The 24889-nt window shown below is 47.1% G+C and overlaps 1 protein-coding gene across 1 annotated transcript in view; it reads right to left on the bottom strand.

Moving 5' to 3' along the window:
- Nucleotides 1-2680: 2680 nt before the first annotated feature.
- TMCO4 (transmembrane and coiled-coil domains 4) overlaps nucleotides 2681-24889 on the bottom strand; it is a 37614-nt gene continuing 15405 nt past the window's right edge. The window contains exons 9-14 of the mRNA XM_077260250.1: nucleotides 24694-24858; nucleotides 22176-22312; nucleotides 16790-16874; nucleotides 16577-16694; nucleotides 6059-6176; nucleotides 2681-3598 (exon numbers count right to left, since the gene is read on the bottom strand). Of these exons, the coding sequence (XP_077116365.1) occupies nucleotides 3209-3598; nucleotides 6059-6176; nucleotides 16577-16694; nucleotides 16790-16874; nucleotides 22176-22312; nucleotides 24694-24858 (1013 nt within the window). The 3' untranslated portion in view covers nucleotides 2681-3208. The remainder of the gene's footprint in view (nucleotides 3599-6058; nucleotides 6177-16576; nucleotides 16695-16789; nucleotides 16875-22175; nucleotides 22313-24693; nucleotides 24859-24889) is intronic.

Genomic DNA, 24889 nt, shown 5'->3' on the forward strand with positions numbered 1-24889 from the left:
GTCCTTCTACAGGAAGCGGGGGCGGGTCTTTGTCCCTCTACTGGAAGCAGGGGCGGGTCTTTACATAGTTATTTTTTTTTTTTTATTAGTTATTAAGGTTGAAGGAAGACTTTAAGTCCATCTAGATCAACCCATAGCCTAACATGCCCTAACATGTTGATCCAGGGGAAGGCAAAAAAAACCCATGTGGTAAGAGTAAGCTCCACCATGGGGAAAAAAATTCCTTCCTGACCCCACATACGGCAATCAGACTAGTTCCCTGGATCAACGCCCTATCAAAGAATCTAATATATATACCCTGTAACATTATACTTTTCCAGGAAGGTATCCAGTCCCCTCTTAAATTTAAGTAATGACTCACTCATTACATCATACGGCAGAGAGTTCCATAGTCTCACTGCTCTTACAGTAAAGAATCCGCGTCTGTTATTATGCTTAAACCTTTTTTCCTCCAGACGTAGAGGATGCCCCCTTGTCCCTGTCACCGGTCTATGATTAAAAAGATCATCAGAAAGGTCTTTGTACTGCCCCCTCATATATTTATACATTAACATAAGATCACCCCTTAGCCCCAAGTGTAATAACCTATCTTGGTATTGCAGACCCCCCAGTCCTCTAATAACCTTGGTCGCTCTTCTCTGCACCCGCTCCAGTTCAGCTACGTCTTTCTTATACACCGGAGACCAGAACTGTGCACAGTATTCTAAGTGTGGTCGAACTAGTGACTTGTATAGAGGTAAAATTATGTTCTCCTCATGAGCATCTATGCCTCTTTTAATGCATCCCGTTATTTTATTTGCCTTTGTAGCAGCTGCCTGACACTGGCCACTGAATGAGTTTGTCATCCACCCATACACCCAGGTCTTTTTCATTGACGGTTTTGCCCAGAGTTTTAGAATTAAGCACATAGTTAGACATCTTATTACTTCTACCCAAGTGCATGACCTTACATTTATCCCCATTAAAGCTCATTTGCCATTTATCAGCCCAAGCTTCTAGTTTACATAAATCATCCTGTAATATAAAATTGTCCTCCTCTGTATTGATTACCCTGCAGAGTTTAGTGTCATCTGCAAATATTGAAATTCTACTCTGAATGCCCCCTACAAGGTCATTAATATATATGTTAAAAAGAAGAGGGCCTAATACTGACCCCTGTGGTACCCCACTGCTAACCGCGACCCAGTCCGAATGTGCTCCATTAATAACCACCCTTTGTTCCCTATCCCTGAGCCAGCTCTCAATCCACTTACACATATTTTCCCCTATCCCCATTATTCTCATTTTATGTAACAACCTTTTGTGTGGCACCGTATCAAAAGCTTTTGAAAAGTCCATATACACTATGTCCACTGGGCTCCCTTGGTCCAGTCCGGAACTTACCTCTTCATAGAAGCTGATCAAATTAGTCTGACATGAACAGTCCCTAGTAAACCCGTGCTGATACTGGGTCATGAGGTTATTCCTCTTCAGATACTCCAGCATAGCATCCCTTAGAATGCCCTCCAGGATTTTACCCACAGTAGAGGTTAAACTTACTGGCCTGTAATTTCCGAGTTCAGTTTTTGTCCCCTTTTTGAATATTGGCACCACATTTGCTATACGCCAGTCCTGTGGTACAGACCCTGTTATTATGGACTCTTTAAAGATTAAAAATAATGGTCTATCAATGACTGTACTTAGTTCCTGCAGTACTCGGGGGTGTATCCCATCCGGGCCCGGAGATTTGTCAATTTTAGTGATTTTTAGACGCCGCCGTACTTCCTGCTGGGTTAAGCAGGTAACATTTAATTGGGAATTTTTATCACTAGTCATATTGGCTGCCATGGGATTTTCTTTTGTAAATACTGATGAAAAAAAGTCATTTAGCATATTGGCTTTTTCCTCATCCTCATCCACCATTTCACCCAGACTATTTTTAAGGGGGCCAACACTGTCATTTTTTAGTTTCTTACTATTTATGTAGTTAAAGAATATTTTGGGATTATTTTTGCTCTCTCTGGCAATGAGTCTCTCTGTCTCAATCTTTGCTGCCTTGATTTGCTTTTTACAGAATTTATTTAATTTTCTGCATTTATTTAATGCCTCCTCACTACCTACTTCCTTTAATTCTCTAAATGCTTTCTTTTTGTCCCTTATTGCGCCCCTTACAGCTCTATTTAGCCATATTGGTTTCCTCCTATTTCTAGTATGTTTATTCCCATACGGTATATACTGTGCACAGGTCCTATCCAGGATGCTAATAAACGTCTCCCATTTTCTTTGTGTATTTTTGTGTCTCAGGATATCGTCCCAGTTAATTGCACCAAGATCCTCTCTCATCCGTTGGAAATTTGCCCTCCGGAAGTTTAGTGTCCTTGTCACCCCTCTACTACACATCTTATTAAAGGAGACATAAAAACTTATTATTTTGTGATCACTATTCCCCAAGTGACCCCCAACCCTTATATTTGATATGCGGTCTGGCCTGTTGGTTAATATTAGGTCTAGCAGTGCCCCCCTCCTTGTTGGGTCCTGAACCAGTTGTGAAAGGTAATTGTCTCTCATAGTTGTCAAAAACCGATTACCTTTACTGGAACTGCAGGTTTCTGTTCCCCAATCTATTTCAGGGTAGTTGAAGTCCCCCATAATAATGACTTCTCCTTGAGTCGCAGCTTCATCTATTTGCTTTGTCTCTCTACTGGAAGGGGGCGGGTCTTTGTCCCTCTACTGGAAGTGGGGGTGGGTCTTTGTTCCTCTACTGGAAGTGGGGGCGGGTCTGCATCCTACAAGAATTGGGGGAGGGTCTTTTGTCCTTCTACAGGAAGTGGGGGCGGGTCTTTCTGCAACAGAGGAGGAGAAGGGAGGTGGAGCTGCGTAACGGAGGGAGATGGAGCTGCACAACTGAGAGGGGGGTGAAGGTGCAGAACTGTGCAGTTTTCTAGGAATTTCAGGGTCTAGAAGCAAGAACAGAGAACAAGACAAAAGCACTCCAATAATGAATGAAGACACCTGTCTGTGTGATTTTGGGCTTCACCCCAGACGAGATGTGGAAGCGTTTCCTGTGGATGTTAATAGCAGCAGGCGCTCACGTGTTACTACCAGGCGGCGGCGCTATAACACTGGAGTGGCAGCTTCACCTCTGATGCCAGTGCCGGATGGCGCCTGTCTACTGACCTGACCCACGACGCGCTCCAAGTATGACAGTATCTAGGACACAAGGTCTGCCTCACCGTACAGAACTGCAGTCGATCGCTGAATTGTGTTCTGTCTCTTTAAGTGAGTGAGGAGCCTCGTCGTTGAGTTTTCTGCCGCTCCGCTCCTGATCTTTTCTCGCCGTGTTGTTGTTGGCGCAGTCCTTACAGAACGATTCCTGTGTCTGTGCAGCACCGCACCGAGCACAGGGCGACTGGGGCGAGCTTGGGGTTGTGATCGGTTCCCAGTCCCATGGCGAAACGTCCTGGTCGCTCCGCGTTTCTTCTGCCGTCTCGCTGCTCTGCTGCGGAGTCGGCGGGTGGAGGAGAGCGTTCTGCTCTTCTAGCCGGCACTCCTTGGTCTTGATGCCCACGGCCTTCAGTATTGTGTCCATCTGCTTCATGTAGTCCAGGTGTCCGTTCACCTATGGGGGAGGCGTCGAAACGTTACTATAAAGAGTGGGTCCCCTTTAAATGAATAATTCCCTGAAGAGCTATACATATAGTAATATCTGATCCCGGGAAAGCTGGGTGACCACCAATTCAGCCTCTCAAGAGATGGGGGACCACCACAGTGAGACCCAGCCCAATGGCTCCAAGAAAGGCGATCATTCAGAAAGGGGCAGGGGGTGGCAGTGATTAAGGGGGATGGTTTTCCAGCACGGTGCGGTACAGGACCACACCGGTGCAGCCGACAGTCAGTAACAGACGACGCGGACAATCATTGAAACAGAAGAAAACAAAAGGGAGTAAAATGTGCGCTGTGGGCGATTACGGGGGGGGGGGGGGGGGGGGCGGCATTGTACGGTGCAGCTGTTCTCCGCCTGTCACCTCCCCCTCTGAAGGGGCTGTGAAAAGGACAGCGGGTCAGCACTTAACCTGGGGGTGTAATTACTTTCTGCCAGGTGGGGGCGGTGCGATAATTATCTGCAGCGAGCGGCCGCGCACAACCACAAGATACAGCAGAGGAATGTACAGAGGAAATACTCCAAGGGAAAGTATAAAGGAAGCCATGCTGGGAGTTATAGTTCCATAGAGAATGGAAAACAACAAGCAGTAATTGAATCAGGTAGGGGTGGCTGGGGCTTGTAGTTCTACAGCAATTGGTGAGTAAAGGATCATAAGCAATTACTGAAAAGTTTCTAGGGTGCATGGAATTTCCTGTGGTCGGCTGGGACATGTAGTTCTGCAGTAAGTGACGAGTAGCAGGGCTGTTAGTGATGTTCCCTACACGGAGACATCCACAGCTTACACATCCGCACACAAAGCTTTTATCACCTGCAGAGCATGGAGCCCTCCCTAAGCCGGACCCATTAACGGTCTCCCCGAGGGGCCACACTCTGGCATCCTGTCCTATATACCATCCATCAACGCTACGCCGAGACCAGCGCACAACACAAATAGCAGCGAGTCCCGGGGGCGAAATGCAGGGAAGACTGATGGGGGCTACATGACTAATTCATCGCTCCCGGGGGCCGCACTGACGAGTCACAGGCTGTATATGATGGAGGAAGACGGGAACAGCCCGAGGGCCAAAACCCACGTACAACCTGAGCGAGAATACAAAGCCTGAGGCACCACCGTGTACACTCACCGTATCCTATATTATACACCAGAGCTGCACTCACTATTCTGCTGGTGCAGTCACTGTGTACATACATTACTGATCCTGAGTTTCATTCTGTATTATACCCCAGAGCTGCACTGACTATTCTGCTGGTGGAGTCACTGTGTACATTACATTACATTACTGATCCTGAGTTACACCCTGTATTATACCCCAGAGCTGCACTCACTATTCTGCTGGTACAGTCACTGTGTACATTACATTACATTACTGATCCTGAGTTACACCCTGTATTATACCCCAGAGCTGCACTCACTATTCTGCTGGTGGAGTCACTGTGTACATTACATTACATTACTGATCCTGAGTTACACCCTGTATTATACCCCAGAGCTGCACTCACTATTCTGCTGGTGCAGTCACTGTGTACATACATTACATTACTGATCGTGAGTTACATCCTGTATTATACTCCAGAGCTGCACTCACTATTCTGCTGGTGCAGTCACTGTGTACATACATTACAGATTCTGAGTTACCTCCTGTATTATCCTCCAGAGCTGCACTCACTATTCTGCTGGTGCAGTCACTGTGTACATACATTACATCCAGTTCCTGTAATGCTTGGAGCAGTGGAGCTGGAGTAGACGGGGTCTCGCACTGCATATATCTATAAGGGGCATGTCTGTGTCCCAGGCCCAAGTGCAGATGTAGTGGAGCTGAGTGTGTCAGATGTTTGTCACTCAGCTTTCGCAGGAGCAGATTATACATTAACCACTTGATTCCAGCACTTATATTTCCTGCGGCAGCGATGTGGTCGTCACTCTCCGAGGACTCGTTATCTCCAGGGATTAGCAGTACCGAGGAGGGTCCTCTCGGCAGACACCGCGCTCGTCTCTGCGCCTCTTGTGCCGGATTTATCAGGACCCTTGTTACCATCTCCGCACATAAAGAGGATTTAGAAATAATTACATCTGACTGTGCTTCTATCAATTCCAGGAGAAGTGGTGCCTGTCTGTAGAGCGGGGGAGGGGAGACGAGCGGGAGAAGTGGCGCCCTGTTCCTATATCTGATCCCCGGGAGGCGGATGATGGCAATAACTTCTCAGTAACGAGTGGCGGATTATGCCTCCTCTATATGACAGCGCGGCGCACAGCAGACCCCGGCGTGTACGGGACGCCCCCACACTGTGCTGCCTGCGGAGCTATTCCATAATCACATACAAGACGGAGACCTGAAGGGAATGGCCGAGTGTTGTCTCCGTCCGGTAAACCGAGGATCATTTGTGCCGGATAACCCCAGCGTGTAAGGCGCTTACCACAGAAGACAGGTCCACATTCACCATCCGGCGGTCATCTAGGTCCACGGGCTGTAATCCGGCCACGCTGAGCTTCACTGACGAGCTGCGGTACACGAAGCTGAGCAGCCAATCACCCCTGCCGCAAGAGGAGGAAAGAAGACCAAAAGCAGTAAAAAAAGGTGTTCAGGGGGGGTGTCTGTCAAACGCCAAAGAAAAGTCAGAGACGCTATAGGATTTCTAAAGGATAAAAAGGGTGAAGTGGTCATATATGATGTTGAGAAGGCAGAACTTTTACGTTCCTATTTTACATTCTTGTTCTCGAAGAAAGCAAGTGTAACATCAACTGATCTTCACGGTGGCATCGAAGGAAAAAAAGAATCCACACTATCCATAAACAGAGAGATGGTGAGGGAACACTTAGCTAATTTACATGAATTTACATCTCCTGGTCCAGATGAATTACATCCTAGGGAACTGAAAGAGTTAGCAGAGGAAACTGTAGAACCACTAGTCAGAATCTTTGAGAAATCCTGGAGAACAGGAGAAGTCCCAGAAGATTGGAGAAGGGCAAATGTTGTCCCTATCTTCAAAAAAGGAAAGAAGATGGAGCCAGGAAATTACAGGCCAGTGTGTTATGATCTGGTGGCCTAGGAGCAGCATGAGACGTACTCTGGAGAAGGTGGTACCTGTACTGACCGCAGACCCTGAACTTAACACCGCAACTAGAAGTAGCCGTGGGATGTACCTAACACTCCCTAGACACCTCGACACAGCCGGAGGACTAAATACCCCTAGAGATAGAAAAGGGAAAACTATCTTGCCTCAGAGAAAATCCCCAAAGGATAGACAGCCCCCCACAAATATTGACTGTGAGAGGAGAGGGAAATAACATACGCAGACTGAAATCAGGATTTAGCAAAGGAGGCCGCTCTAGCTAAATAGAAAGGATAGGACAGAGTACTATGCGGTCAGTATTAAAACACTAGAAAATATCCACCACAGAAAATACAAAATCTCCACATCTAACTAAAGATATGGAGGGTATATCTGCATCTCCAGAGATACCAGCTTGGCTGAACAAATCTTTAAACAGACCAAGCTGGACAAGACAAAACATGGAAATGAACTGAACTATAAGGCCCACAGCATGTGGACTACAAAAAACAAAGCCAGAACTTATCTTTGTTGAAAAGAACAGCAAAGCAGGAGAGACCAGGCTGGGATGTGAATCCTCCAGAAACAATGGACAACTGGCACTGACTAAAGGGTCAAGCAAGACTAAATAGCCCAGTCAGAATTGCAATAAGAGGACACACCTGATGAATGCTGCGATCCAAAGACAGCAGCGCTACCACTTATAACCACCGGAGGGAGCCCAAGAGCAGAATTCACAACAGTACCCCCCCCCCCTTGAGGAGGGGTCACCGAACCCTCACCAGAGCCCCCAGGCCGATCAGGATGAGCCAAATGGAAGGCACAAACTAAATCGTCAGCATGAACATCGGAGGCAACAACCCAAGAATTATCCTCCTGGCCATAACCCTTCCACTTGACAAGATACTGAAGCCTCCGCCTCGAAATACGAGAATCCAAAATCTTCTCAACCACATACTCCAACTCCCCATCAATCAACACCGGGGCAGGAGGATCAACAGAGGGAACAACGGGCACCACATATTTCCGCAACAAAGATCTATGAAAAACATTATGGATGGAAAAAGAGGCTGGAAGGGCCAAACGAAAAGACACTGGATTGATAATCTCAGAAATCCTATAAGGACCAATAAACCGAGGCTTGAACTTAGGGGAAGAAACCTTCATAGGAACATGACGGGAAGACAACCAGACCAGATCACCAACCAGAAGCCGGGAACCAACACACCGACGACGGTTAGCAAAACGCTGAGCCTCCTCCTGAGACAACACCAAAATGTCCACCACATGAGCCCAAATTTGCTGCAACCTGTCAACCACAGAATCCACCCCAGGACAATCGGAAGGCTCAACCTGCCCTGAAGAAAAACGGGGATGAAAACCAAAATTACAAAAGAAGGGTGAAACCAAGGTAGCAGAACTAGCCCGATTATTAAGGGCAAACTCGGCCAAAGGCAAGAAAGCCACCCAGTCATCCTGATCAGCAGACACAAAGCATCTCAAATAAGTTTCCAAAGTCTCATTAGTTCGCTCGGTTTGGCCATTTGTCTGGGGATGAAATGGGGAAGAAAAAGACAAATTAATGCCCAGCCTAGCACAAAAGGCCCGCCAAAACCTAGAAACAAACTGGGAACCTCTATCGGACACAATATTCTCCGGAATGCCATGCAAACGAACCACATGCTGAAAAAACAACGGCACCAGCTCAGAAGAGGAAGGCAATTTAGGCAAAGGTATCAAATGAACCATCTTAGAAAACCGGTCACAAACCACCCAGATAACCGACATCCTCTGGGAAACCGGAAGATCTGAAATAAAATCCATAGAAATATGCGTCCAAGGCCTCTCAGGGAGCGGCAAAGGCAAAAGCAACCCACTAGCGCGGGAGCAGCAAGGCTTGGCCCGCGCACAAGTCCCACAGGACTGCACAAAAGAACGCACATCCCGTGACAAAGAAGGCCACCAAAAGGATCTACCAACCAAATCTCTGGTACCAAAAATCCCAGGATGGCCAGCCAACACAGAACAATGAACCTCAGAAATCACTTTACTGGTCCATCTGTCAGGAACAAACAGTTTCCCCACTGGACAGCGGTCAGGTTTATCAGCCTGAAATTCCTGAAGAACCCGTCGTAAATCAGGGGAGATGGCAGAAAGAAAGAATCACCCCTTCCTTCAGAATGCCGACCGGCTCAAGGACCCCAGGAGAATCAGGCAAAAAGCTCCTAGAGAGGGCATCAGCCTTAACATTCTTAGAACCGAAAGATACGAGACCACAAAATCAAAACGGGAGAAAAACAGGGACCATCGGGCCTGTCTAGGATTCAGCCGTTTGGCAGACTCGAGATAAATCAGATTCTTATGATCGGTCAAGACCACAATACGGTGCTTGGCCCCCTCAAGCCAATGTCGCCACTCCTCAAATGCCCACTTCATAGCCAACAACTCACGATTGCCGACATCATAATTGCGTTACGCAGGCGAAAACTTTTGAGAAAAGAAGGCACACGGTTTCATCAAGGAACCATCAGAATTCCTCTGAGACAAAACGGCCCCTGCCCCAATCTCAGAAGCGTCAACCTCAACCTGAAATGGAAGAGAAACATCCGGCTGACGCAACACAGGGGCAGAAGTAAATCGGCGTTTAAGCTCCTGAAAGGCAGAAACAGCCGCAGAGGACCAATTCGTCACATCAGCGCCTTTCTTCGTCAAATCGGTCAGGGGTTTAACCACACTAGAGAAGTTGGCAATGAAACGGCGATAAAAATTAGCAAAGCCCAAAAATTTCTGAAGGCTCTTCACGGATGTGGGCTGGATCCAATCGTGAATGGCCTGAACCTTAACCGGATCCATTTCTATAGATGAGGGAGAGAAAATGAAGCCCAAAAAAGAAACCTTCTGTACTCCAAAGAGGCACTTAGACCCCTTCACAAACAAAGCATTATCATGAAGGATCTGAAGTACCATCCTGACATGTTTCACATGAGACTCCCAATCATCGGAAAAAATCAAAATATCATCCAAATATACAATCATGAATTTATCAAGATAACTGCAAAAAATATCATGCATGAAGGATTGAAACACAGATGGAGCATTAGAAAGCCTGAATGGCATCACAAGGTATTCAAAATGGCCTTCGGGCGTATTAAACGCAGTTTTCCATTCGTCATCCTGCTTAATACGAACAAGATTATATGCCCCTCGAAGGTCAATCTTAGTAAACCAACTAGCCCCCTTAATCCTAGCAAACAAATCAGAAAGCAGAGGCAAAGGGTATTGGAATTTGACCGTGATCTTATTCAAGAGGCGATAATCAATACAGGGTCTCAAGGAGCCATCCTTTTTGGCAACGAAAAAAAAACCTGCTCCCAATGGTAAAGAAGATGGCTGAATATGCCCCTTCTCCAAGGACTCCTTAACATAACTCCGCATGGCGGCATGTTCTGGCACAGACAGGTTAAAAAGTCGGCCCTTAGGGAACTTACAGCCTGGAATCAAGTCAATAGCACAATCACAGTCCCTATGCGGTGGAAGGGAACTGGACTTGGGCTCATCGAATACATCCTGGAAATCTGACAAAAACTCAGGAATTTCAGAAGAGGGGGAAGAGGAAATTGACATCAAAGGAACGTCACCATGAACCCCCTGACAACCCCAACTAGTCACAGACATAGATTTCTAATCTAATACCGGATTATGCACCTGTAACCATGGGAAACCCAGCACAATAGCATCATGCAAATTATGCAACACCAGAAAACGACAATCTTCCTGATGAGCTGGCGCCATGCACATGGTCAGCTGTGTCCAAAACTGAGGTTTATTTTTAGCCAACGGTGTAGCATCAATGCCCCTCAAAGGAATAGGATTCTGCAAAGGCTGCAAGGGAAAACCACAATGTCTGGCAAATTCTAAGTCCATTAAGTTCAAAGCGGCGCCTGAATCCACAAATGCCATGACAGAAAATGACGATAATGAGCAGATCAGGGTCACAGATAACAGAAATTTAGGGTGTACAGTACTGATGGTAACGGAACTAGCGATTCTCTTAGTACGCCTAGGGCAATCAGAAATAACATGAGCAGAATCGCCGCAGTAAAAGCACAACCCATTCTGACGTCTGAATCCTTGTCGTTCAGCTCTAGACAAAATCCTATCACACTGCATAGGCTCAGGACTCCGCTCGGAAGACAACGCCACAGTGTGCTCAACTCTGCGCTCGCGCAAGCGCCGATCAATCTGAATGGCCAAAGACATAGAATCACTCAGACCAGCAGGCGTGGGGAACCCCACCATAACATCTTTAACGGATTCAGAAAGACCCTTTCTGAAAATTGCAGCCAAGGCATCCTCATTCCATTTAGTCAGAACAGACCATTTTCTAAATTTCTGGCAATACGATTCTGCCGCTTCTCGACCCTGACACAGGGCCAACAAGGTCTTCTCAGCATGATCCACTGAATTAGGTTCATCATACAATAACCCTAGTGCTTGGAAAAAGGTGTCTACATTAAGCAAAGCCAGATTCCCAGATTCCAGGGAGAATGCCCAATCCTGGGGGTCACCACGCAGCAGAGAGATGACAATTTTAACCTGCTGGATGGGATCACCCGAGGAACGGGGTTTCAGAGCAAAAAACAGTTTACAGTTATTTTTAAAGCTCAAAAATTTGGACCTATCCCCAAAAAACAAATCAGGAGTTGGTATTCTAGGCTCTAAAACCGGAGTCTGAACGATATAATCGGAAATACCCTGTACTCTAGCAGCAAGCTGATCCACACGAGAAGCCAATCCCTGAACATCCATGCCAGCGCCAAACTCCTGAGCTACCCAGAGGTAAAGAGGGAAGAAAAGACACAACAGACTACAGAAAAAAATATGGCTCAGCACTTTTCTTCCCTTCTTCTGAGATGCGATTAACTCATTGTGGGCCAGTTGTACTGTTATGATCTGGTGGCCTAGGAGCAGCATGAGACGTACTCTGGAGAAGGTAGAACCTGTACTGACCGCAGACCCTGAACTTAACACCGCAACTAGAAGTAGCCGTGGGATGTACCTAACACTCCCTAGACACCTCGACACAGCCGGAGGACTAAATACCCCTAGAGATAGAAAAGGGAAAACTATCTTGCCTCAGAGAAAATCCCCAAAGGATAGACAGCCCCCCACAAATATTGACTGTGAGAGGAGAGGGAAATAACATACACAGACTGAAATCAGGATTTAGCAAAGGAGGCCGCTCTAGCTAAATAGAAAGGATAGGACAGAGTACTATGCGGTCAGTATTAAAACACTAGAAAATATCCACCACAGAAAATACAAAATCTCCACATCTAACTAAAGATATGGAGGGTATATCTGCATCTCCAGAGATACCAGCTTGGCTGAACAAATCTTTAAACAGACCAAGCTGGACAAGACAAAACATGGAAATGAACTGAACTATAAGGCCCACAGCATGTGGACTGCAAAAAACAAAGCCAGAACTTATCTTTGTTGAAAAGAACAGCAAAGCAGGAGAGACCAGGCTGGGATGTGAATCCTCCAGAAACAATGGACAACTGGCACTGACTAAAGGGTCAAGCAAGACTAAATAGCCCAGTCAGAATTGCAATAAGAGGACACACCTGATGAATGCTGCGATCCAAAGACAGCAGCGCTACCACTTATAACCACCGGAGGGAGCCCAAGAGCAGAATTCACAACACCAGTGAGCCTTACTTCTATACCAGGAGAGATCTGTGAACACAATATTACACAGCATGTAAGTACTTGGATAAGAATACAGTAATTAACCAGAGCCAGCACGGGTTTGTAGCAAACAAGTCATGCCAGACTAATCGAATTACCTTCTATGATGGAATCACTGACTGGGTGGATCAGGGAAATGCGGTAGATATAGTATACCTCAACTTCAGCAAAGCATTTGTTAAATTATCTCATACTATCCTTATTGAGAAAATGACCAAGTATGGGAGTGACAAGGCTATGGTTAGGTGGATTCATAGGGGCAGCACGGTGGCTCAGTGGTTAGCACTGCAGCCTTGCAGCGCTGGAGTCCTGGGTTCAAACTCCACCAAGGACAACATTTGCAAGGAGTTTGTATGTTCTCTCCGTGTTTGCATGGGTTTCCTCCGGGTTCTCCGGTTTCCTCCCCCATTCCAAAGACATACTGATAGGGAATTTAGATTGTGAGCCCCAACGGGGACAGGGATGATAATGTGTGCAAAACTGTAAAGCGCTGCGGAATATGTTAGCGCTATATAAAAATACGCTATATAAAAATAAAGATTATTATTCATAATTGGCTCAGTGATTCTACTCAAAGAATTATAATAAATGGCTGCACATCAAATTGGAAGAGTGTTTCATGTGGCGACCACAAGGCTCTGTCCTGGCCCCAGGTGTTACAAGTGGGGTAGCACAAGGCTCTGTCCTGGCCCCAGTGTTACAAGTGGCGACCACAAGGCTCTGTCCTGGCCCCAGTGTTACAAGTGGGGACCACAAGGCTCTGTCCTGGCCCCATGTTACAAGTGGGGACCACAAGGCTCTGTCCTGGCCCCAGGTGTTACAAGTGGGGACCACAAGGCTCTGTCCTGGCCCCAGTGTTACAAGTAGGGACCACAAGGCTCTGTCCTGGACCCAGTGTTACAAGTGGGGACCACAAGGCTCTGTCCTGGCCTCAGTGTTACAAGTGGGGACCACAAGGCTCTGTCCTGGCCCCAGTGTTACAAGTGGGGACCACAAGGCTCAGTCCTGGCCCCAGCGTTAATAGTGGGGACCATAGGGCTCTGTCCTGGTCCCAGTGGTGTTCAACATTTTTTATAAATGATCTAGATGAGGGAACTGATGGTAATCTGATCAAATTTGCAGATGATGTAAAGCTAGGAGGGATAGATAACACTAGAAAAGACAGCGAAAGGATTCAGAAGGATCTAGATAATCTTGAACAATGGGCAGCGACTAATAGAATGGTATTTAACAGGGAGAAATGCAAGATTCTACATCTGGGCAAGAAAAAATGAAAATTACATGTACAGAATGGAAGGAATTGAACTAAGCAACAGCACGTGTGACAAAGACTTGGGTATAGTAACAGATCACAGACTGCACATGAGTCAACAGTGTGATGCAGCAGCAAAAAAGGCAAACAGTTCTAGGATGTATAAGAGAAGCACAGAGCCCAGATCACTTGAAGTAATTATCCCCCTCTACTCCTCCTTGGTCAGGCCTCATCTGGATACTGGGTCCAGTTCTGGGCTCCACATTGTAAAAAATACATTGAAAAACTGGAGCAGGATCAGAGAAGAGCGACCTGGATGGTGAGCGGACGGCAGAGTATGTCCTACGAGGAATGGGTAAAGGATCTGGGAATGTTTAGCTGCAAAAAAGAAGACTGAGAGGAGACTTAATAGCTGTCTACAAATATCTGAAGGGCTGTCACAGTGTAGAGGGAGCATCATTATTCTCATTTGTAAACACGAGAAGCAATGGAAGGAAACTGAAAGGGAAAAGATACAGATTAGATATTAGAAGGGTGACAGTGAGGGCGATCAATGAGTGGAACAGGCGGCCACGAGAGGTGGTGAGTTCTCCTTCATTGGAAGTCTTCACACAGAGGCTGGACAGACATCAGTCTGAGATGATTTAGTGAATCCTGCATTGAGAAGGGGATTGGACACGATGACCCCGGAGGTCCCTTCCAGCTCTGACATTCTAGGATTCTAATTGAACACTATACGTGTAACTACAACTCTGGTCATCATATACAGCTAAAATCCAATCTCACACAGTGGAAGATGATAAAACTCTGGATTTATACAGTCACCACTAGAGGGAGCTCACTACATACAGAATTACAGTCACCACTAGGGGGACCTCACTACATACAGATTTATACAGTCACCACTAGAGGGAACTCACTACCTACAGATTTATACAGCCTCAACTAGGGGGAGCTCACTACATACAGATTTATACAGCCACCACTAGAGGGAGTTCACTACATACAGATTTATACAGCCACCACTAGAGGAGCTCATTGCGTACATATTTATACAGACACCATTAGGGGGAGCTCACTGCATACAGATTTATATAGTCACCACTAGGGGAGCTCACTACATAGAGATTTATACAGTCACCACTAGTGGGAGCTCACTACATACAGAATTATAGTCACCACTAGAGGGAGCTCACTACATACAGATTAATACGGTCACCACTAGAGGGAACTCACTACCTACAGATTTATACAGCCTCAACTAGGGGGAGCTCACTACATACAGATTTATACAGCCACTAGAGGGAGTTCACTATATAGATTTATACAGTCACCACTAGGGGGAGCACACTGCATACAGATTTATACAGTCACCACTAGAGGGAGCTCACTACATACAGAATTATAGTCACCACTGGAGGGAGCTCAATACATACAGATTTATACAGTCACCACTAGAGGGAGCTCACTACATACAGATTTATACAATCACCACTAGAGGGAGCTCACTACATACAGAATTAAAGTCACCACTAGGGGAGCTCACTACATACAGATTTATACAGTCACCACTAGAGGGAGCTCACTACATACAGATGTGTCACCACTAGAGGGAGCTCACTACATACAGAATTATAGTCACCGCTAGGGGGAGCTCTCTACCTACAGATTTATACAGCCACCACTAGAAGGAGCTCACTACATACAGATTTATATAGCCACCACTAGGAGGAGCTCACTACATACAGATTTATACAGCCACCACTAGAAGGAGCTCACTACATACAGATTTATACAGCCACAACTAGGAGGAGCTCACTACATAGAGATTTGTACAGCCACCACTAGGGGACCTCACTACATACAGATTTATACAGCCACCACTAGAAGGAGCTCACTACATACAGATTTATACAGCCACCACTAGGAGGAGCTCACTACATACAGATTTATACCACTACCACTAAAGGGAGCTCACTACATACAGATTTACACAGCCACCACTAGGGAGAAGCTCACTACATACAGATTTATACAGCCACCACTAGAAGGAGCTTACTACATACAGATTTATACAGCCACCACTAGAGGGAGCTCACTGCATACAGATTTATACAGACACCACTAGGGGGAACTCAGTGCATACAGATTTATACAGCTACCACTAGGGGGAGCTCACTGCATACAGATTTATACAGTCACCACTAGAGAGAGCTCACTACATACAGAATTATAGTCACCACTAGGGGGACCTCACTACATACAGATTTATACAGCCACCACTAGGAGGAGCTCACTACATACAGATTTATACAGCCACCACTAGGAGTTTACTACATACAGATTTATACAGCCACCACTAGAGGGAGCTCACTGCATACAGATTTATACAGCCACCACTAGGGGGAACTTCCTGCATACAGATTTATACAGCCACCACTAGAGGGACCTCACTACATACAGATTTATACAGCCACCACTAGAGGGAGCTCACTGCATACATATTTATAGACACCACTAGGGGGAGCTCACTGCATAGATTTATACAGCCACCACTAGGGGGAGCTCACTGCAAACAGATTTAAACAGCCACCAGTAGAGGAAGCTCCCTAGCCCCACATAAACACTATATGTGATTGTAGATGTAACGCACTATCACTCCCAGCAGTCAATATTGGTTTCAGCACAGGACGGTATGACGCTCTCACATTCTTTGCTCTCACATCTATTCCTGTGTTTCTATTATCAGGGTAATAATTATTCATTCTTCTGCAAAGCTAAAATGATTCAGAGGGGGAGGAACACAGACCAGATATATCTCACACATGTATATATGTATCTATAGGCTACGGGTGAGGGGGACATCACGGGATCACCTGCAGTAACCATTGATGATCCGGCCGGCTACGACGCGCGTCAGTGGCTGCCATTTCTTCACGTCGCCTTCTACGGGGGCTCCTAGCAGCACCACGTCCTCGATGATCCCCTCCGCTCCTGCCAGGACATAATCCAGCTTTAAGTCATCACCCTGTATACACTCTCCCAGTCCGGCGATGCCACCATAGGCCCCGTGTGATGGCGGCGTTTACCTGTCTCCTGCGCCAGCTCCTGCAGACAGAAGTAAATGACACGAGCCCCCAGGCTGAAGCCGATGAGTGTGACCGGTCGCCGTCCCTGCAAGAAGAACACAGTCCTGTACCGTGCGGGACAACTACTCCCATCATTCACATCTACAAAGACCCCAAGGAGTTGTCCAGGACTAAAGGTACCTTCACACTAAGCGACGCTGCAGCGATATCGACAATGATGCCGATCGCTGCAGCGTCGCTGTGTGGTCGCTGGAGAGCTGTCACACAGACAGCTCTCCAGCGACCAACGATGCCGAGGTCCCCGGGTAACCAGGGTAAACATCGGGTTACTAAGCGCAGGGCCGCGCTTAGTTACCCGATGTTTACCCTGGTTACCATTGTAAAAGTAAAAAAAACAAACAGTACATACTCACCCTCTGATGTCTGTCACACGTCCCTTGCCGTCTGCGGGCCGTAAAGTACAGCACAGCGGTGACGTCACCGCTGTGCTCTGCTTTCACTTTACGGCCGGCAAGTCACCGCTGTGCTCTGCTTTCACTTTACGGCCGGCAATCACAGTCAGTGCGGGAAGCAGACGGCAAGGGACGTGTGACAGACATCAGAGGGTGAGTATGTACTGTTTGTTTTTTTTACTTTTACAATGGTAACCAGGGTAAACATCGGGTTACTAAGCGCGGCCCTGCGCTTAGTAACCCGATATTTACCCTGGTTACCACTGTAAAACATCGCTGGCATCGTTGCTTTGGCTGTCAAACATGACGATACACGCCAATCTGACAACCAAATAAAGTTCTGAACTTTCAGCAACGACCAGCGATATCACAGCAGAATCCTGATCGCTGCTGCGTGTCAAACACAACGATATCGCTAGCCAAGACGCTGCAACGTCACGGATCGCTAGCGATATCGTTTAGTGTGAAGGTACCTTAAGTCATGGATGGCCTGTCATCAATACCAGATCAATGGGGGTCTGACAGATGCTGTGGCTGGACCACCGTCGCTCAGACCGTAGCCTCTATAAAGTACCCCTTTAAGAACCCATTTTTACTTCTCACAGCTGAAGATTTGTTACAATCGTCTGTGAGCAAAACAAGAGACACCTCACAAATCTCTCGTTACAACGTAACAGCCTGGAGACAAGACCGAACTGTCTAGATAGGTTACAAATGTAGCAGAATCTCAGCTGCGAGCAGTATCATGGCAGGATATGTTTGTATTTCTATTCACTGACAGCTGGCAGAGATCTGAAAAATGGTGACACAGAGGGAAGTTTGGGACATGACATAAGAGAGGGGGTGGAAAGGGGGAACTAAGTATCAATGTTAATGATTAATGGGCCCCCAACACCTCAGAGGTGCCCCCCGTGTCCTATCACACCCACTGGTGGCCCCGCTGCCCCCCACATCTCAGGGGTGCCCCCCGTGTCCTATCACACCCACTGGTGGCCCCGCTGCCCCCCACACATCAGAGGTGCCCCCCGTATCCTATCACACCTGCTGGTGGTCCCGCTGCCCCCACACATCAGAGGTGCCCTCCGTGTCCTATCACACCCGCTGGTGGCCCCGCTGCCCCCCACACCTCAGAGGTGCCCACCATATCCTATCACACCCACTGGTGGTCTCGCTGCCCCCACACCTCAAAGGTGCCCCCCCGTATCCCATCACGCCCACTGGTGGCCCCGCTGCCCCCAACACCTCAGAGGTGCCCCCCGTGTCTTATCACACCCGCTGGTGGCCCCGCTGCCCCCCACACCTCAGAGGTGCCCCCCCCGTGTCCTATCACACCCACTAGTGGTCTCGCTGCCCCCCACAGAGCTGTGCCTGACAAAGTGTCTGCACGGAGAATAGCAGAGACGTGCCGCGCCGCCAGTAATAAAGTGGTGGGGCTTAATCCGCAGTCAGCGCTGCAATGATGAGATTTTCGCTCCAAGGACAGATGGTCACTAAGGAGAGCGCTGTCAACAAATGGAATCACACGCGTGCACAACGCTGGAGTAGCGGCCCCCGCCCGCAGGTGTGAGACCCCCTCATACACGCAGTGATTCACCATGCCGTCCCACACGTAACATAGAGAGCTTCAGTGTGCGCGGAGCCGGCAGAACTGGGGAGGGGGAAGAAAACCGAGACATCCACATACCCCACACACCAAGACCGCAGCAATTGAGACAGTGATAGACAGACAAGATAGAGAGCGAGAGAAAGTGACGGGATATAATACAAGGAAAAGACAGCAAGAGACAGACAAGAAAGAGAGCGAGTGAAAGTGAGAAGGTGTAATACGAGAAAAGGAAAAGACAGCAAGAGACAGACATGATAGAAAGCGAGAGAAAGTGAGAGGTGTAATACGAGACAAGGAAGAGACAGCAAGAGACAGACAAGATAGAGAGCGAGAGAAAGTGAGGGGTGTAATACGAGACAAGGAAAAGACAGACAAGATATAGAGCGAGAGAAAGTGAGAGGGTGTAATACGAGACAAGGAAGAGACAGACAAGATAGAGAGCGAGAGAAAGAGGGGTGTAATACGAGACAAGGAAGAGACAGCAAGAGACAGACAAGATAGAGAGCGAGAGAAAGTGAGAGGTGTAATACGAAACAAGGAAAAGACAGCAAGAGACAGACACAAGAGAGAGAGCGAGAAAGTGAGGGGTGTAATACGAGAAAAGGAAAAGACAGCAAGAGACAGACATGATAGAGAGCGAGAGAAAGTGAGAGGTGTAATACGAGAAAAGGAAGAGACAGCAAGAGACAGACAAGATAGAGAGCGAGAGAAAGTGAGAGGGTGTAATACGAGACAACGAAGAGACAGCAAGAGACAGACAAGATACAGAGCGAGTGAAAGAGAGGGGTGTAATACGAGACAAGGAAAAGACAGCAAGAGACAGACAAGATAGAGAGCGAGAGAAAGTGAGAGGGTGTAATACGAAACAAGGAAGAGACAGCAAGAGACAGACAAGATAGAGAGGGAGAGAAAGAGAGGGGTGTAATATGAGACAAGGAAGAGACAGACAAGATAGAGAGCGAGAGAAAGAGAGGGGTGTAATACGAGACAAGGAAAAGACAGCAAGAGACAGACAAGATAGAGAGCGAGAGAAAGTGAGAGGGTGTAATACGAAACAAGGAAGAGACAGCAAGAGACAGGCAAGAAAGAGCGAGAGAAAGTGAGGGGTGTAATACGAGACAAGGAAGAGACAGCAAGAGACAGACAAGATAGAGCGAGAGAAAGTGAGGGGTGTAATACGAGACAAGGAAGAGACAGCAAGAGACAGACAAGATAGAGAGCGAGAGAAAGTGAGGGGTGTAATACGAGACAAGGTAAAGACAGACAAGATATAGAGCGAGAGAAACAGGGGTGTAATAAGAGACAAGGAAGAGACAGCACGAGACAGACAAGATAGAGCGAGAGAAAGTGAGGGGTGTAATACGAGACAAGGAAGAGACAGCAAGAGACAGACAAGATAGAGCGAGAGAAAGTGAGGGGTGTAATACGAGACAAGGAAGAGACAGCAAGAGACAGACAAGATAGAGAGCGAGAGAAAGTGAGAGGGTGTAATACGAGACAAGGAAGAGACAGACAAGATAGAGAGCGAGAGAAACAGGGGTGTAATAAGAGACAAGGAAGAGACAGCACGAGACAGACAAGATAGAGCGAGAGAAAGTGAGGGGTGTAATACGAGACAAGGAAGAGACAGCAAGAGACAGACAAGATAGAGCGAGAGAAAGTGAGGGGTGTAATACGAGACAAGGAAAAGACAGACAAGATAGAGAGCGAGAGAAAGAGGGGTGTAATAAGAGACAAGGAAGAGACAGCAAGAGACAGACAAGATAGAGAGCGAGAGAAAGTGAGAGGGTGTAATACGAGACAAGGAAAAGACAGACAAGATAGAGAGCGAGAGAAAAAGGGGTGTAATAAGAGACAAGGAAGAGACAGCAAGAGACAGACAAGATAGAGAGCGAGAGAAAGTGAGAGGTGTAATACGAGACAAGGAAGAGACAGCAAGAGACAGACAAGATAGAGCGAGAGAAAGTGAGGGGTGTAATACGAGACAAGGAAGAGACAGCAAGAGACAGACAAGATAGAGCGAGAGAAAGTGAGGGGTGTAATACGAGACAAGGAAAAGACAGACAAGATAGAGAGCGAGCGAAAGAGGGGTGTAATAAGAGACAAGGAAGAGACAGCAAGAGACAGACAAGATAGAGAGCGAGAGAAAGTGAGAGGGTGTAATACGAGACAAGGAAGAGACAGACAAGATAGAGAGCGAGAGAAAAAGGGGTGTAATAAGAGACAAGGAAGAGACAGCAAGAGACAGACAAGATAGAAAGCGAGAGAAAGTGAGAGGTGTAATACGAGACAAGGAAGAGACAGCAAGAGACAGACAAGATAGAGCGAGAGAAAGTGAGGGGTGTAATACGAGACAAGGAAGAGACAGCAAGAGACAGACAAGATAGAGAGCGAGAGAAAGTGAGAGGGTGTAATACGAGACAAGGAAGAGACAGACAAGATAGAGAGCGAGAGAAAAAGGGGTGTAATAAGAGACAAGGAAGAGACAGCAAGAGACAGACAAGATAGAGAGCGAGAGAAAGTGAGAGGTGTAATACGAGACAAGGAAGAGACAGCAAGAGACAGACAACAAAGAAAGTGAGAGGTGTAATACGAGACAAGGAAAAGACAGACAAGATAGAGAGCGAGAGAGCAGACGTAAAGAGATGATGGAAAGGTGGAGGGAAGGAAATTAATGTACAAAGGGGTCCGAAGGAGGACAGACGGGTCCAGAAGAAGGACACACAGAGGGGACCTAAAGTAGACAGGGGTCCGGAAGAAGACAATAGAGTCCAGAAGAAGAGAGATAAGTTAGGAGGGGGAAAACAGGAGTGGGCCTGGAAAACACAGGGGTCCGTAAGAGGCTAGAGGGGTCCAGAAGAGGACAGAGGGGTTCGGAGGAAGGACAGAGGGGTTCGGAGGAAGGACAGAGGGGTTCGGAGGAAGGACAGAGAGGTCGGGAGAAGAAAAGAGGGGTCCAGAGGAGACCAGAAGGGTCGGCAGGACATAGGGGTCCGGAGACGAAAAGAGCTGCTCCGAAGTGGAATATTACACTCTCCCCATTGAGAGCAGTCACCCTCAGCTGAGAGCCGGGCACTGGGGAAGAGATCGGCTACAGATGGCGCTCACTCCCTCTCTGACGCACTCTAATATCTCACCATCTCCGTGTGTCTCACATGAGAGCGCACCACAAAAAAAGACAGAACAAACAGATTGCAAGATAAATAATACGGAATGTGTAAGACCAAGTGCAGGAAAGAAAACAGAGAGCGGCGCAGTCCCCTCATCCTCCATCACAACGCATGTGCCCGACTGCGCTCACCCCTGAAGCATCGATCCCCCTCATTACCTGCTGTCTCCTGAGCAGAATATGTGCCAGATGCTTCCCTACTTCAGCCGAGCGACTGAGACAGACACCCCATGGGTTATCAATCACACTGGCCACAGTGATGAGGGAGGCCGGCCACGTCAGGGCAGCCACAATGCCTGAAGACAACAAAAGAGAACAGTGAGTGCAGCTCTGGAGGATAATGCAGGAGGTAACTCAGGATCAGTAATGTAATGTATGTACACAGTGACTGCACAAGCAGAATAGTGAATGCGGCTCTGGAGGATAATACAGGATGTAACTCAGGATCAGTAATGTAATGTATGTACACAGTGACTGCACCAGCAGAATAGTGAGTGCAGCTCTGGAGGATAATACAGGATGTAACTCAGGATCAGTAATGTATGTACACAGTGACTGCACCAGCAGAATAGTGAGTGCAGCTCTGGAGTATAATACAGGAGGTAACTCAGGATCAGTAATGTAATGTATGTACACAGTGACTGCACCAGCAGAACAGTGAGTGCAGCTCTGGAGGATAATACAGGATGTAACTCAGGATCAGTAATGTAATGAATGTACACAGTGACTGCACCAGCAGAATAGTGAGTGCAGCTATGGAGTATAATACAGGATGTAACTCAGGATCAGTAATGTATGTACACAGTGACTGCACCAGCAGAATAGTGAGTGCAGCTCTGGAGTATAATACAGGATGTAACTAAGGATCAGTAATGTAATGTATGTACACAGTGACTGCACCAGCAGAATAGTGAGTGCAGCTCTGGAGTATAATACAGGATGTAACTCAGGATCAGTAATGTATGTATGTACACAGTGACAGCACCAGCAGAATAGTGAGTGCAGCTCTGGGGTATAATACAGGATGTACCTCAGGATCAGTAATGTTATGTATGTACACAGTGACAGCACCAGCAGAATAGTGAGTGCAGCTCTGGGGTATAATACAGGATGTACCTCAGGATCAGTAATGTTATGTATGTACACAGTGACAGCACCAGCAGAATAGTGAGCGCAGCTCTGGAGTATAATACAGGATGTAACTCAGGATCAGTAATGTATGTACACAGTGACTGCACCAGCAGAATAGTGAGTGCAGCTCAGGAGTATAATAAAGGATTTAACTCAGGATCAGTAGTGTAATGTATGTACACAGTGACTGCACTAGCAGAATAGTGACTGCAGCTCTGGGGTATAATACAGGATGTAACTCAGAACCAGTAATGTATGTACACAGTGACTGCACCAGCAGAATAGTGAGTGCAGCTCTGGAGTATAATACAGGATGTAACTCAGGATCAGTAATGTAATGTATGTAAACAGTGACTGCACCAGCAGAATAGTGAGTGCAGCTCAGGAGTATAATAAAGGATTTAACTCAGGATCAGTAGTGTAATGTATGTACACAGTGACTGCACTAGCAGAATAGTGACTGCAGCTCTGGGGTATAATACAGGATGTAACTCAGGACCAGTAATGTATGTACACAGTGACTGCACCAGCAGAATAGTGAGTGCAGCTCTGGAGTATAATACAGGATGTAACTCAGGATCAGTAATGTAATGTATGTAAACAGTGACTGCACCAGCAGAATAGTGAGTGCAGCTGTGCGGTATAATACAGGATGTAACTCAGGATCAGTAATGTTAGGCTACTTTCACACTAGCGTTGTTTTGCATACGTCACAATGCGTCGTTTAGGAGAAAAAACGCATCCTGCAAAGTTGTCTGCAGGATGCATTTTTTTCCCCATAGGTTTACATTACCGACGCATTGCGACGTATGGCCACACGTCGCAACCGTCGTGCGACGGTTGCGTCGTGTTTTGGCGGACTGTCAGCACAAAAAAAGTTACATGTAAAGTTTTTTTGCGCGTCGTGTCTGCCATTTTCGACCGCGCATGCGCAGCCGAAACTCCGCCCCCTCCTCCCCGGACCTTACAATGGGGCAGCGGAAGCGTCATAAGACTGCTTCCGCTGCCCACGTCGGGCATCACTTTCACAACGCGTGTCGGCACCAGCAGAATAGTGAGTGCAGCTCTGGAGTATAATACAGGATGTAACTCAGGATCAGTGATGTAATGTATGTACACAGTGACTGCACCAGCAGAACAGTGAGTGCAGCTCTGGGGTATAATACAGGACTTAACTCAGGATCAGTAATGTAATGTATGTACACAGTGACAGCACCAGCAGAACAGTGAGGGCAGCTCTGGAGTATAATACAGGATCTAAATCAGGATCAGTAATGTATGTATGTACACAGTGACAGCACCAGCAGAATAGTGAGTGCAGCTCTGGAGTATAATACAGGAGGTAGCTCAGGATCAGTAATGTAATGTGTGTACACAGTGACAGCACCAGCAGAATAGTAAGTGCAGCTCTGGGGTATAATACAGGACGTAACTCAGTATCAGTAATGTAATGTATGTACACAGTGACTGCACCAGCAGAATAGTGAGTGCAGCTCTGGAGTATAATACAGGAGGTAGCTCAGGATCAGTAATGTTGCGGTCCTACCTGACAAGATGGTGTATTTCAGGGCTTCCTGTGCCACCATATTCACCAGGCCGTTCAGTAGTGTATCCAGCGTGTTTCCCAGCTCCATCAGGTACTTGGACTCCCAGGCCAGGCAGTACTGCTCGGTGGAGTGCACCAGACTCTGCCACGGGGCGGCGAAGCTTCCTGCAGATGATATGAAGCCATTGTACAAGGA

This window comes from Ranitomeya variabilis, chromosome 4 (genome assembly GCF_051348905.1).
Source record: "Ranitomeya variabilis isolate aRanVar5 chromosome 4, aRanVar5.hap1, whole genome shotgun sequence".
Lineage (NCBI taxonomy): Eukaryota > Metazoa > Chordata > Amphibia > Anura > Dendrobatidae > Ranitomeya > Ranitomeya variabilis.